Consider the following 14955-nt stretch of genomic DNA (forward strand, 5'->3'; position numbering starts at 1 on the left):
CTGCCATTTCTGACAGACAGTCTATGTATGTAGCAGGATGTTCCCCTTTATCAGGCCTGACCTTATCAAATTTGGACCATGCACTAGGTTTGGAACAGCATTGCTTAATGGCTTGAAGCAAATCCTTCCTGCACCATTTAAGGTATGACATGCAGGTAGGATTGGCGAAATCAAAATCCATTCTTTGATCAATAATAGGCCAGCTTGTCAAAGTGCTTTCATATCTGGTTCTTTCCAAAAATTGCCTTTTTTCATGGGAACTGAATATTTCTGATAAAAGGAATTTGACATCTTCGAAATCTGGATCAAAGATCCAAAATTCTCTCTTCAGCTCCTTTTGGGCTTCAAAAGGATTGTCCACAAATTTTGGAAAATGGCATTTAATGGACTCAAGTTCCTGAGGAGTGAATTGTCTATGGGCCTTTGAGTGAATAACACCAGCATTAGTTGGTAGCTTGGTGACCTCCTTCAATGGACATATTTTCTCAGGGCCACTAGCAGGCTGGTTCTCACTTTCACTGCTACCTTCAGTTTCCTGAGGTGCATTCTCGGTTTGCCCATTGTCCTTGCCCATAACTAAATCTAAACCTTTTTCCTTAATGAGTTGTTCAAACACTGCCTTAATCATCTTGTCTAAGTTGTTATCAATGGCCATAACCTTCTCTGCCTTAAGGGGAACCATGAATCTGAAAACTTTCTTTACTTGGGATAGAGTCTGCAACACAGTCATGAAGAGTACACATACTTGTGCCAGGACTTGCCAGAGAACTAATTCATTTTGAAAAGGAAATTGTAACACACCCATTGTCAAGTTTCCTACATAATCCACACTTTCCACCACCATTTGAGTCAGTTTGCTGTATAGAATATGGTAAACCCAAAAGTAAGCGATGGCTGCCAAAACCACCACACCAAAAACGACTTGTTTGAACATCTTTACTATCTTTCCTGTCTGCGGCATTGTTGATCAGTCAGACTAAGGATGCCACTTGAAATAGATAGAGTAACCTGAAGGAAACTGTTACTCATTGAAATAGAGAAGGTAAACTGAGGGGAACTGTTTCTTCATCAATGATTGTTGTCCTCTGGATGGCTTTGACTAGAGAGGGCTGCTATAGGAATCTGAACCTGCTTATTTGTAATGGAGGTAGGAATAAGAAATGCTGAGGGATGCCACACAGGGATACTGGTACACAGGAATGCTGCCACACAGGGAACTACTCTGGATAGATACTGACAAAACTCTGGGGTTTGCCTACTGATCCCTACTGATGGCTGATGGATCAATCTATTTCCTAGATGGAGATTTAAAAATCACACTTTTCTAATCCTCTCCACCCAGTTCTTGAACCTTTGGCTCCTTCCCTCCCCACTTGAGTAAACTATAAAGATATTCTTTTCTTTCCTTTTCAAGTCAGGGGGTTTATTGGGATAACAGGATGGGAAACTGAGGTAAGAGTGATGAGGAATTCCCTAAACTACAAGGATAATTTTAGGGGGGGGGGGGTTGAGGAAGTATTCCAGTCACAAACTGTGACTCTAAGACAGTTAGGGAGATGGAAGACAATAGCCTTCTAAATCTTCTTTCTTCTTCTTCACAAGAAATCAGTAAGGTCTCTCAGCTTAACCCCAGAAAGAAAAACAAAGTTCAAAGTCTCTGTTTCTCCTGGCCAGCTCAACTCTCAAACCAACTAAAAAGCCTTTTCTCTTTCTTATCAGCTTCAACTACCCAGAGTCAGAGAGACAGAGACCCAGTCCAAAAGCCAAGTTTCTCTTCTCAGTGTCAACTTCAACTGCTCAGAGCCAGAGAAACCCCAAAAACCAAGTCAGCCTCACAAAGGTCTTTCAGCCAGTTCAACCCTTCAGGGAAAGAGAGTGACTTCCAGTCAGAGACAAAGTCGCCTCCCCCTGTTAGCTCAAACTGCCACCAACTGGAAACATTCCATTGGAACCCTGGTTCTTGCATCTTGGCCCAGAAGTCCTGCAAATCCTGTCTCTCTTCGTGTCTCTATCACATGAGTAAGGGGGGAACACAGTCTGTTCTTTTGGGAAATTATTATGGAGAAACAACTAAGTAGCACAGTGGAGAAAAAGCCATGCTTGAAGTCGGAAGATCCTAAGTTCAAATCTGGCCTCAGATACTTTCTAGTTGTGTAACCCTAGGCAAGTCACTTAACCCCAGTTTCCTAGCCCTTATCTCTCTTCTGCCTTAGAATCAAGACTTAGTAAGAGAGCAGAAGGTACAGGTTTGGGTTTTTAATACAAGTCATGTTGGATTGGGAGTGGGGAGAAGCAGTGCTCAGTGGAGTTCTGGGGCCAAGCTGGTTATAGAGGGATGAGGCATGTTTGAGCAGGCTGGCTCAGCTCTATCCTTGGACTCATTCTTACTGGGTTGATTATCTCTTCCTGTGTGGGATGTATAGGAGGGTCATTGTTCCTGAGCCAGAAGCCAGTGTGCAGGAAGGGAAAGCAGAGTTCTGGTCCTTCCTGATGGTCAGAATGTAAAGTGTTGTTTCACCAACCCTTTGAAGACCTCTAGGGAAAGAGAGCTCACCATCACACAAAGTCCATGGTTGTACAATATGATGGGTAGGCGATTCTTCCTAACCTTCAACTGATTCTGCCTCCTTCATATTTCAACCACCTTGATCCTAGGTCTGTCACCTGGGTCCTCACAGAGCCCATCTGTTCTCTAGGGTTTCCCCTGCTAGCCCTTCTCATCTTTGAAGTCAGTCTTCCTGTCCCTCCCATCCCCAGAGACCTTCATCTAGTCAGACATCTCCAGTTCCTTCCATGGATCTGTCTATGATGAGGGCTAGCACCAATCCTCTTCTCCTGCTCCTTGCTCCCTTGGCCCGGTCAGGCCATATCTCTGAGACTCACCTATGCCATCTCCAGTTTGGAAATGTACCTCCTTGAAGGTAGTAGCCAGAATGGGCTTTGTACAGAAAGAATCCTAGAAAGAACAGAACTAGAATAGACCTTCTGAGAGCTGAAGAAATTACAGAATGGGGGAAGTCAGAAACAAAACCCTGATTTCTCAATTTTCTCATGAGTTAATATGGGCTGGAGTTTGGCCAACTTCTAAGCCTGTGTGGGGGACAGTCGTTCTTGCCACCACATCCCCTATACAACCACCATACCTGCTCTCTTCTTCTGTATGCTCAGCAGAAGGGATTGCCAGACACTCACCTCCCTGTTCCGACCCAGTCATTCAAGGAATACCTCAGAGGCTGGGGGCTCATCTGAGAAGACCTCTGAAGAGGGACCTTTATGTAGTGGGTGAAAGGTGAAATGATTGAGGAATCAAAGGCTTGCTCTTCAGAGCATATTGATTTATTGAACAATGCAATTGCCCAACAAATCAGGATGAAGCACCTTCCTCAGTCTAGGACTGGACCCTGAATATAGGAGGAGACATTAAAAACAATCAAATAAGATTAATTAACTAAAGGGAAACAATGCAATGCAGCATTAGGTTACCAAGTTTCTAATTAGATGAAAGATTTGGGATTTTCCAAGTTGGGAGAGGAGAGTGAACAGGTGCAATTCCATGAATTCAGATATAAGAGGTGTCCCACTTCCCCCAAGTATCTTTAAACGATCAGAGGAACTTGGAAACAATGACTGATTGATCCATCCAGAGCCACTTTTCAAATAGGATGCAAGATTCCTTAATACATGCAATTGGGAGAAAATTCCTTGCATCAACCTTTGAGCCTGGCTGTGTTTCTGATAAGCATAACCTAAATTCTTAGGAGTCTCAAAGCAGCAGGTGGAGGTGGTCCAGCTATACTGGGCTAGGTTCAAGCAATGCAATAAGGTTTTCTCCCAATTGTCATATTTGAATGAGGTTTTATCACAAGACAGAAGTTGGACTAGACCCAAAACTGAATATAAAAGGTACTAAGCTAGTGGGGGTAGAGGGGAAAGAAGAAGACTTTGTATTTATCTTTGTCAAGAATCATGGCATACTTTGTGACCCTGGGCAAGTCACTTGACCCCCATTGCCTAGCCCTTACCACTCTTCTGCCTTGGAGCCAATATACAGTATTGACTCCAAGATGGAAGGTGAGGGTTTAAAAAAAAAAAGAATCATGGCATAAAACAATCCTATGAGTACTCAAGATTGGTAACATTACAGAAAATACCATACCTTAATGTAGATTATTGATCAAAGTCAAGGAAATTAACCTTCCAGAGGGAGTGGAGGCTGAGAGAGTAAGTTCAGAAAGTACGCTGTACATTGGGACTCCTGTGTCACAAACAGTGGGACCATTCCATTTCCAGCAACTCCCTAGAGAGATTATCTACCCTGGACTCTGAAGAGGGGTCTTGCCCCTAGTCGTGGTTCCTAACCAGAAGCAGAGAAAAGACAGGGTCTGTGGCTACTTGTCTCCCTGTTCCATCCCAGATTCCTGGAGATGGGCTAGAAGAACATGGGATATATTTCCACAAACTCTCCCTCCCAACTTGCCCCAGCTACATCCTGGCAAAGAGAGAAACATTGTCTTGATGTTCTAGGCACCAAGTCACATGAAACATTCATGCTGGGAAAATCCATACAGGGGGAATATCAGTCTCAAATTTGCATCTAAAGATCTTGTTGTTTAAGCAGACAGAAAACCCAAGAGGTCAACAATATGGTGAGATGGCAATCCCAAATATGGCTGACATCAAGAGGATGTAATAAGAACATAGATAGTGATAGACCTACTATACGCAATGCCCTGGTCAGACCACATTCAGAGTACTGTGCTGAGTTGAGTGTGATACTGTAGGAAGGATATAGATAAGCTGGAGAAAATCCAGTGTAGGCGGATTGGAATGCATCTTAGTATCCTAGATCATAGATCTACCAATAGTAAGGAGGTCAGTGGTGATTTATTCCAACCTCATTTTTCAGATGAGAAAATGGAGTTACATGACATGCCCAAGGTTAGAGAATGGAAAACCATTCCATATGAGAAGAGAGTTAAAGAACTGCATATATTTAGCCTGGAGGGGGGGAAAAAAAAGACTTGAGGAGTTGGGAGGCAGGGCAGGGCATCATTGATGCCTTTATTTTTTAAATATATTTGGATATCATCAGAATTTCTTCCAATATCTATTCCCCACCCCTCTCTCTTAGCTAACCTTTTTAATAAATATTTCATAGGAAAAAATGGGAAGAAGAGAATAACAACAAAACCAATCAATATATCAAAGAAGTCTGGAAATATCCTCTGCAAAGGAGTGGGATAACTGTACCTCCTCATATCTCCTCTTGAAGACTTTTATAACTTTGCGATACTTGCTTTTAATGATTTGTGGAGGTGCTTTTCATTTATACCGTAAGAGGCATTGTGTATATTGTTTTCTTGGTTCTGGTTACTTTGCTCTATTAGATTGTGTAAATATCTACATGACTCTGAATCTATCATTTTCATTATTCTTTCAGAACAGTAATATTATCTTTGCATTCATGTACCTTAATTTGTTTAGCCACTCCCCAAGGGATGGCTATTATCTTTTTAAAAAACTATTTGCTATCACAAAAAGTGCTACAATAAATATTTTGGTGTATATAAGAACTTTTTTCCTTATCAATACGTCCTTTGCAAATAAGTCCAGTCTCTGTATTCTCTGAAATTTCTTGGCCAATGGATAAAGATATTACCATCACTATATTTACATAAGTCTGAGTTGTCTTACAAAATTGTTGCATTGATTCACAATTCCACTAACCCTAACCCTAGATTCCCACAATCCTTCAATCATTGGCTATTCCCATTCTTGTCGTTTTGCCAATTTTCCAGCTATGGGTTTAAAGCTCAATTGTTTTGTATTTCTTTAATTATTAATGATATGGAGCATTATTTCAATTGATTATTATTAGTTTGCAATTCTTTGAGAACTGTTTGTTCATATCCTTTGATGACATACCAACTGGAAAAGGGTACATAAGATGTCCTAAAACACTTTAAGAACACTCTTCTTTTTTAATTTGTCTAGATAGCTTGGATACCAGGCTCTTATCTAAGTAATGACTTTTTTAAAATTTTTCTTTTAATTGCTTCTCTTCCTAAACTAAGTACTTAATTAGGATTAGAATTAATTAGTGGATGTTTGTCAGGTTTTTTTTTTAATGCCTTCTCCAATCAACCTCTTCTCTTCTTGTCTTAGATATGTTAATTTTGTTTATGCAGGATTTTTTTCACTTCCATGGAAAACTATGTAGGTTATCTTTTTGTAATTGTTTCTAGCCTTTGTTCCTTTAAAAAATACCTCTTCTTGGGGGCATCTGGGTGGCTCAGTGGATTGAGAGCCAGGCCTGAGGTCCTAGGTTCGAACCTGGCCTCAGACATTTCCCAGTTGTGTGACCCTGGGCAAGTCACTTGACCCCCATTGCCTAGCCCTTACCACTCTTCTGCCTTGGAGCCAATACACAGTATTGACTCCAAGAAGGAAGGTAAGGCTTTAAAAAAAATACCTCTTCTCTCCAAGGCTATGAAAGGCATGAGATATATTTCTTTTCTGATGGGATAATCTTTAGACTTATAAGGTCACATATCCATTTTGAATTTATTATGTAATACAGTATAATATCTGTCTGAGACAAATCTCTTTAAGACCACTTTCCAGTTTTCCCATCAGCTTTTAATTAAATAGGAATTATTTGCTTAAAATTATGTTTTCCAGTTTGGAGAATACTGTGTTATTAAGTTGTATAATTATGATTCTCCCTAGTCTGGTTTGTTACCCTGATCTACTTTTCCACTTTAAACAATATAAAATGGTTTTTATTGACCACCACTTAAGAAAGAGAGAGGGAATTCGGGGGAGGTGGAGTTAGAAGAAGGGAAGGAGGGAAGGAAGAGAGAAAGAAAGAGAGAAAGAAAGAGAGAAAGAGAGAAAGAGAGAAAGAGAGAAAGAGAGAAAGAGAGAAAGAGAGAAAGAGAGAAAGAGAGAAAGAGAGAAAGAGAGAAAGAGAGAAAGAGAGAAAGAAAGAAAGAAAGAAAGAAAGAAAGAAAGAAAGAAAGAAAGAAAGAAAGAAAGAAAGAAAGAAAGAAAGAAAGAAAGAAAGAAAGAAAGAAAGAAAGAAAGAAAGAAAGAAAGAAAGAAGGAAGGAAGGAAGGAAGGAAGGAAGGAAGGAAGGAAGGAAGGAAGGAAGGAAGGAAGGAAGGAAGGAAGGAAGGAAGGAAGGAAGGAAGGAAGGAAGGAAGGAAGGAAGGAAGGAAGGAACAGAGGGCAGGAATGACGAAGGGAGGGAGGGAGGGAAGGTGGGAGGGAGGAAATATTAAATAAACTAGCTACTGAAAACCTATTAGAAGAGATCCAAATCTGACTTGAGTAGATCTACCTGAACTTATTGGTCTCTTGCACCACCTACATACAGAGAATTCATGGTGTTTCAAGGTGCCTATTTTTCCTCAGTCCTCCAAAATTACCCATTTTATGTCTTTCTTAATATCTTTGCCAATCTGATGGCAGTGAGATGGAATCGCCAAAGGAAAGAAGTAAGAAAATGAAAATCTATCGAATACTTACTGTGTGCCAGACAATGAGCTAAGCACTTTATAAATACCATCTCATTTAATTCTTATATGCTCTAGGAATTCTGTGGTTCCTACTTTATAATCAAGGAAACTGAGGTAGACCGTAGCTAATTAATCAATTCGCATTTACTATGTGCCATGCACTTTGGTAAAAACTGAGGATACAAAAAGAAGCTGTGACAGAGGCTGGCACAGAAAGAAAAAGTGCCAGGCTGAAGAGTGTGCAGAATTGATTGCTTCGATGGGGGAGGGGCTCCAGGAGATTGGAATCTTGAGGAGCTGAAGATTCTGACTGAAAGAGCAGTTGGTCTCTCAGTTTGGGAGAGAGTTACCCACTTTTTCCTGCTTGACTGAAAATCTTTCCCCCTGAACACTTCCCAATTGAAGGGACCCAGAGAAGAGAAACATGAGAAAAGGCATTTTGGATCTCTGTCAGACTTTACCTCAGCTTCTGTTGCCCTGGGTCTGCACTGTGGCCAAGGGGCCAAACCTCTCAGGAGACTCAGTCTACCAGGCTGAGTTCTTCCCCGCAAAACTCAAGGAAGGAGGGAAAGGGGTTTTATATAGAGACAGGGACCCCCTTTTTCCCACTTTCCTTTCCCATTGTTTCCCTGCCAGTTATTCCTTTATATTACCCTGATTGAGTTGACATTAAAGAAGTTATCTTTCCCCCAAGCTTTGAATCAAGTGTGAGTGAACAGATGAAGGGGAGAGACATCTTCCTAAGAAGAAACCCTTTGGTCTCTCGTAGTGGAGAGGGGACAGGAGGACAAGAGCAAATCTGGGAGAGCAGCCATAGCTAAGGAGGGAAGGCAGAAGGGGGAAAATCTTCAAGCCTCCTCTCCTCTCTCTGAGCCAACCCTAAACCTCAGCTGTCCTCTCCTAGATTCTGTTCCCTTTACAATCCCCAAAACCTTTTCTCCTATATATCTGCTGTCTCCCCTGAACCCCGTTTTGAGAAGCTATATACAGGATTGATAGGAAAGCACTGGAAATAAGGGGGATAGAGAAGGCTTCCTGGACAAGGTGGAATTTTAGTTGGGAATTAAAAGAAGCCCAGGAGGTCAATTGTCAGAACAGAGTAAGAATAGAGTTCCAAGCATGGGAGACAACTTGAGAAATGCCAGAAGCCAAGAGAGGGAGTATTTTGTAAGAGCATCAGTTAGAAGAAAGCTCAAAGAGTATGTGTCAGTGAGTAAGGTGTAAGAAGACTGGAAAGGTAAAAGCAAACAGCTTATGAAGGGTTTTCAATTCCAAACAGAGCATTTTGCATTTGATCCTGGGGCCAATACAGAATCACTGAAGTTTACTGAATAAGGGGGTGACACATTTAGGGGGTACACTTTTAGGCAGATTCATTTAACAGCTAAGTGAAAGATAGCCTGGAATGGGGAGCCATTTATGGCTCAAGCAGGCTCTAGCAGTAGTCCAGGCATGAGGTGATTGTCGGCTTGTTGGCAGCATCAGAGGTGAGAAGGAAGAATGTTTCATAAGGGTTATAAAGGTGATATCAACAGGCCTTCACTACAGATTGGAGAGAGGAAAGTGAGAGACTTGAGGAATCCAACCTGACTCCAAGTTTCAAGCAGGAGGGAGTAGGAGGAGGATGTTGTCCTCTACAATAAAAGGGAAGATAGAAGAGGGAGGGTTAAGAAAGAAAGTCAATGAGTACATTATATATCCAGTTAGGAGATGAAAGAGGAGGTCAGCAGAGAAATTGGGGCAGAATAGGTAAATCTGAGAATCATCAGTAAGGAGTATTTAATAAACCCATGGCTAATGAGATCACCAAATAAAGTAATACAGAGGGAGAAGAGAAAGAAAAGGGCCAAGGACAGAACCCATAAGGGGCACCATGCAAAGAGCGTGTGATCTGGAAAAGTATCCAACAAAGGAGTCAGAGAAGCAACTGTCAAAGAGATAGAGGTTGTCCTGAAAATCTAAAAAGAAGAGAATATACAGGAGGAGATAGTACTCTGCATTGTTAAAGACTGCATAAAGGTCCAGAAGAATGAGGAGGGAGAGAAGACCATTGGATTTGGCAGCTGGAAGATCACTGGTAACTTTAGAAAAAGAAATTTCAGTGGAAAGAAAAGGTTGAAGGGAGATTGGAAGGAGTTAAGAAGAGAGTGAGAGAAGAGAAAGTAGAGGGACCTAATGTAAACAGAATTGTCTCTGTTGAGTCCTGGACACTTCATGAATTGAGATTTGAATTGAATTGAATTTCTTGAGAAATTCATTCAGGATTTCTTCAAATTCTTCCTCTGAGATAGGGTTAATTAAATACTCCATTTCTTGTTCTGTGGATTTAAGTGTTTTATATTTTTGTAAATATCCCTTTATTTCATTTAAGTTGTTGCTCTTGTTGGCATGTTTCATCATTTGTAAATTCCATTTTTATTTTTATTAATGATTTGTTTCTTTTCTTTTAATCAAAATAATTATTTTATTATCTTTATTTTGCTTCAAATACTTCCTAGTTTTGCTTTTAAATTCAATGTTTTTTTTTCATTTTCTACATTGCTAATCTCCTTGATTTTCAGAATTTTTGTGCTTTATTGTTTGTTTTAAACATGTTGATTTCTAGTTTGTTTTTTAAGATGCGTTTCCAGTTAATTGGCCTGTCCTTTCTCTCTTATCAGTGATTATTTTAGAGACATAAATTTTCCCCTAAAGAATGCTTTAGCTGCATCCCAGAATGATTTATGTATTGTTTTATTGTCATCATTATCTTTAGAGAAATTAGCCCTTGTTTCTCTGATTTGTTCTTTAGCCCACCAAAAATCTTTACTATTAAGGTATTCTGTTGACAAGTGATTAAAAAAAAAAAACATTACCTTCTATCTTAGAATCAATACAGTTTATTGCTACTAAAGCAGAGTGTGATAAAGGCTAGAAAATGGGAGTTAAGTGACTTGCCCAGGATCACACAGCCTGCAAGAGTCTGAGATCAGATTTTAACCCAGAACCTTCTATCTGGGGCACCTCGTAGTCTCCTAGAATTGATTCTTAATACTTTTTTCAGAGGTCTTTTATTTTAGATCATTCTTGTTGGATTGTGATCAGTAAGGAATATGTGTGATTTTTTTGCTTTTCTAAAATTTCATCATTCTCACCAGGAATGCAGAAGATTGGCTGAAATCCCCAAAGTACTAAACAGTCCAGGAAAAGATCTCTCCTCTGTCTTTTTCCATAAAGAATCTGTCAGACCACTTCTCTGACCAGCACTTGAGGGCCATACATAATCTAACCTGAGGCCATCTCAGGAATAAATAGGGCTGATAGGGACACTTTACTGTACTGGCCTGAGGAAATCCAATCCTGGAGTTGCCAAGGAGACATCTCCTTCCTCACCCATTTCCCAAGGACTGAGTTGAGAGAAGGGACAGGGCAGCAGCCTGTCCATCTTTCTCTCTCTCTTTCCTTGGCTTCATGGGGCTCAGGTGTTAAGAGCAGAGAAGGAGGACTAGCCCTGGCTCAAGAGGAAGGGGTTGGGACAGGGGCTGAGAGATCTCCTTTCACCTGTTATCAGTAGAAAAAGGAAAAGGGAGCCAGACTCAGTAGTTTGTCTTGTCTTTCAAAGCCCTGGCTCAGCCTAACCCAGTTCTGTTCTGGCTTCTGCTTTTATCCTCTGGCAAACCCCTCCTGACCCTCTTCCCCTTGGTGAGGGTGTGAGGAGGATGTAAGAGAATGGAGATCCTCAGCTACCACCAGAGCATGACAAAGGAATAGGAGGAATATGGCACCTTTCAGGGTAGGGGGAGCAAATGGACAACAATTAGGCTGCCCAGAGGTTGCTCCAAGAGATCAGGGTGGTGCCCAGCAAATAAGAGGGAGGTGAAAGGGATTCCAACACTCACTGCTCCCCTGGGGAAACCTTACACAGGATTTGAATCACACACCTGGAAGCAGGAGTGCCCCTACTTAGAGTCGAGGAGACACTAGGAGAGAGGAAGTGGGAGATATGGGCATCTTCCCATCTCCCCGCAGCCTCTCCTGGAAGACTGTCTCTAGACTCTGTCACAAAGACTTGAAGGCTTTCCTCGGACTCCTCAAAAGATTCTTCTTAAGGTTTCTCTTCTTTGAAAGTGACCTGAAAGCCCTTTGCCACTACCTTCCTCACAGAGCCTAGAAAACCTCCTCCAGGTGTTCAAATGGGGCTTGAAAGTCTCCCAGCTCCCCATAATAGGGACTATCTCCCCTAAAATCTAGCCTTGACCTCCTCCCCTCATGGTCCGAGCCTCTTCTCACCCTAATGCCCCGTTTCCCTGCTCCCTGAAGCCCCATCACAAAGTCACAGAATCTCAGAGATAGAAGAGAGGGAAAGTCCAACATCTCCACAGCAGAGTAGTGCAGGGCTCCCCGGCGGGACCCCTCATCTTGCAGGGGGCATTACCCATCAGAGAGCTGTCCCAGGTCCAGGCTATATACCCTGTATTTACACTAGGGACCCTTAATCATCACTCTGGGGAGGGGGGTGAATAAGCAGCCAGGAAACAGTTCAAAGGGAAGACAATGACAGAAAGGGCAAAATGAAAGGGTTAACAAAGAAGGGTTTCTTGGCAAACCAGGTTTTAAGGGAGAAAAGGACTTGGTCCCACACATACACCCCTATGCAGAGATAGAGGAAGTGACCACCACAGGCTGTGTGGTTGGTTGGCCGTGGTCCCGCCTACTCCAAGAGGACCAAAACGTCATCACTCTGTGCTGGACAACACAGCCTCTGAAGAGGGCTGATCAGAACAATAGAGCTCAAAGGAAGGGGCCTCCACGGGAAAGGCACAAATATACTAATCAGGTGTGAACAACCTGTTGTCTCCTCATCCAGGGGGGCATTTGGATAAGTTAAAAAGGTGTCAGCGCCCACACTTCCTCAGGTGTGAACTACTTCCCCCTTGACCCAGAAGGCGGGACGCCATTTGGTCATTGGCCAATCCAAATCCCGCCCACTTCTCAGGCCCCTATAAAAAGGGCTGAGGGGCTTCATCTCCAGGCATTCGCCATGGACGCGGTAGAAGCTGAACTCTTGGAAATAGAAGAGGAACTCTCACACTCCTCGCTGTTCTTCCTTGATCTAGCCCCCGAGGGCCTGCTGGCCAGCGGTGGGGTTACTCTCCCAGGGGAAAGTGCCCCGCCAAGCTGGCACAAATCCGAAGAGTCCTTTCCCTCGACGCTGACGGGCTTCTTGACTCCGAAGCAGACACCCGAAGTCCAGAAAGATCCCAGAACGGGCAAAGGCGGCTCTGACCCGAGTGAGTTTCTGCAGTTTTCCCGCCCGCACGATGGGCACACCTGGCCGCTTGGTGATCTCCACTCCTTGTTCTGGAGTCCCCGGAGGCAGCCGGTTCTCAGAGCCCCGGCCCAGCTCAGGAAGACGCTCCGGAACAGAAGTCCAGCCCCTGAAGACATAGAAAACAAGAGACCACGCTTAGAGTCTTCGATTCCCCTAGAAGACAAGGAGAGCGCGCGGGAAGCCACCAACTCCTTCGGAGCTGCCGCCAGCCCGGCCCTCGGGCGCCCGCAGGCTAGCGTCTGCCCCGGGGAACGGACCCGGGGCTCACCCAGAGCGCTCCTTTCCCAGATTTCGCCTCACAAGAGGACCAATTCTGGATCCTGTGCAGACGGCTTTGCACTGGCCAGTCAGACACCTCACGGAGCCTGTCGCCATCCAAAGAAGGACCATCGGGAGCCCCCAGGACGACTCCTGCCTTCCTGTAGCTGGCCTCGGGACGCGGAAGTCGGGAAGCCCGGAGTGAGTGGTGGTCGCCCGGGCATGTCTCCCCCAGAGGAGCCTCGAGGCTGGAGAGAGCTCCTTCCTGGTTGCAGCGGTTCCGAGGGACTCCCAGAGGAGCGCGCGAAGGTCCGGAGGACACCATGCTGTACGCTGGAAGAAGAGGACGCGCAGAGAGGGAAGAGAGACGAGGATCCGAGGCTGGGGCTGCCACTTCCACCAGGACGCCACCCCAGCCACCTCACTCCCGTCCCTGAAGACCGGCGGACTTCTCCACAGCTTCCTCTGAAAGCAGTAAGGAACGGTGGCCAGGGGGTACCACCAGCCTGCAGGAGCGCTGCTCACCTTGGTCCCGAACCCGGCAGACTTGCGGAAACCTGCACAAGTGTTGACGTCGTGACAAGTAAGAGGAGGTCTCCACCGAAGGAGAGAAGGTCGGAACCCCAAAAGACAACCGGGCCGAGCTCAGGAAAGGAACGTTGGAGGAGCCTGCTCGAGTCTCCTCTCTCTCACCCAGCGCCTGTGCTACACACTAAGAAACCCCATTGCTCGGGCCAAAGGGAGGAAAAGAGCCCTGAGGGGCTCCCTGAGCTCACCCAGGACATGGAAAGGGAGATCGAGAGGGCCCTGGGCCCTGGCCCCCAGGATGAGATACTCAGCAGGACCTTCAAATTCAGAGTCACTCGAGAGGATCTGCAGACCTTGCACAATTTCCAGTGGCTCAATGATGGCATCATTAACTTTTACATGAATCTGCTGGTGGACAGAAATCAAAAGCAGGGCTTGCCAAGGCTCCATGCCTTCAGCACATTCTTCTACCCCAAACTGAGGGCCGCCGGGTACCAGGCAGTGAGAAGATGGACCAAAGGGGTGGACCTCTTCCAGCAAGACCTGCTTTTGGTGCCCATTCACCAGAGGGCACATTGGAGCTTAGTGCTCATAGACCTGAGGAAAAAGTCTATCCAGTACCTGGATTCCTTGGGAGGAAAGGAGCCCGGGATCTGCACCATGATGCTCCAGTATCTAAAAGAGGAAAGCAAGAGCAGAAGAAATGCAGAGCTGGATCCCACAGAATGGACTCTGGACGAGGGGAGATCCTGGAAGATTCCTCAACAGTCCAATAGCAAGGACTGTGGCGTGTTTCTTTGTAAATATGCAGATTACATCTCTCAGGACAAGCCTCTCGCCTTCACTCAAAATCACATGCCTCACTTCCGGAAGAGGATGGTGTGGGAAATCCTGCATCAGCAGGTGCTCTGACAGAGCCCCTCTTGTTCCCAACAGCTGTTCAGGACCCTCCCCTCCGGAAGATCTATTTACTTCTTGCCCTCTCCCCCTCCCCCCTTCCCCCATAAACTTGGTTCAGTTTTGTTCCTGCTGCTTTGCAAAGTACCAAAGATTGTCTGGATGTCTGGAACCTCACCCTGGGGCTAAAGAAGCCTGAGCCCCAGCCTGCCTAGAACCCTGCCCACTCCAGACCTGTGCCCCTTTGCAGAATCCTCTGCTGGGCAAGCCCTATGAAGACCAATACTAATTTAACTTTTTTAAATTAATGTACTTGCTTCTTGATACCTTAAAGTTCCTAGATATCTCATTTCCTTCACACACCTGCCTCCCCTTTCTTCCCAACCCTCAGCCTCACCCTGGTACACTGAAGAAGCCTTTATTTACCAAAAAAAAAAAAAA

At 44.3% G+C, this 14955-nt stretch overlaps 1 protein-coding gene across 1 annotated transcript; it reads left to right on the top strand.

Moving 5' to 3' along the window:
* Positions 1–12540: 12540 nt before the first annotated feature.
* LOC100026734 (sentrin-specific protease 2-like) lies at positions 12541–14529 on the top strand. Its single transcript, XM_056826280.1, has one exon. The coding sequence runs from the start codon at positions 12541–12543 to the stop codon at positions 14527–14529; it is 1989 nt and encodes a 662-aa protein (XP_056682258.1).
* The last annotated feature ends 426 nt before the right edge of the window (positions 14530–14955 follow it).

Source organism: Monodelphis domestica, chromosome 4 (genome assembly GCF_027887165.1).
Source record: "Monodelphis domestica isolate mMonDom1 chromosome 4, mMonDom1.pri, whole genome shotgun sequence".
In the NCBI taxonomy this organism is placed as follows: Eukaryota; Metazoa; Chordata; class Mammalia; order Didelphimorphia; family Didelphidae; genus Monodelphis; species Monodelphis domestica.

What these genes read in the sequence shown, in the direction of transcription:
- LOC100026734 (XM_056826280.1), top strand. Translation starts at nt 12,541, where the DNA reads ATGGACGCGGTAGAAGCTGAACTCTTGGAAATAGAAGAGGAACTCTCA.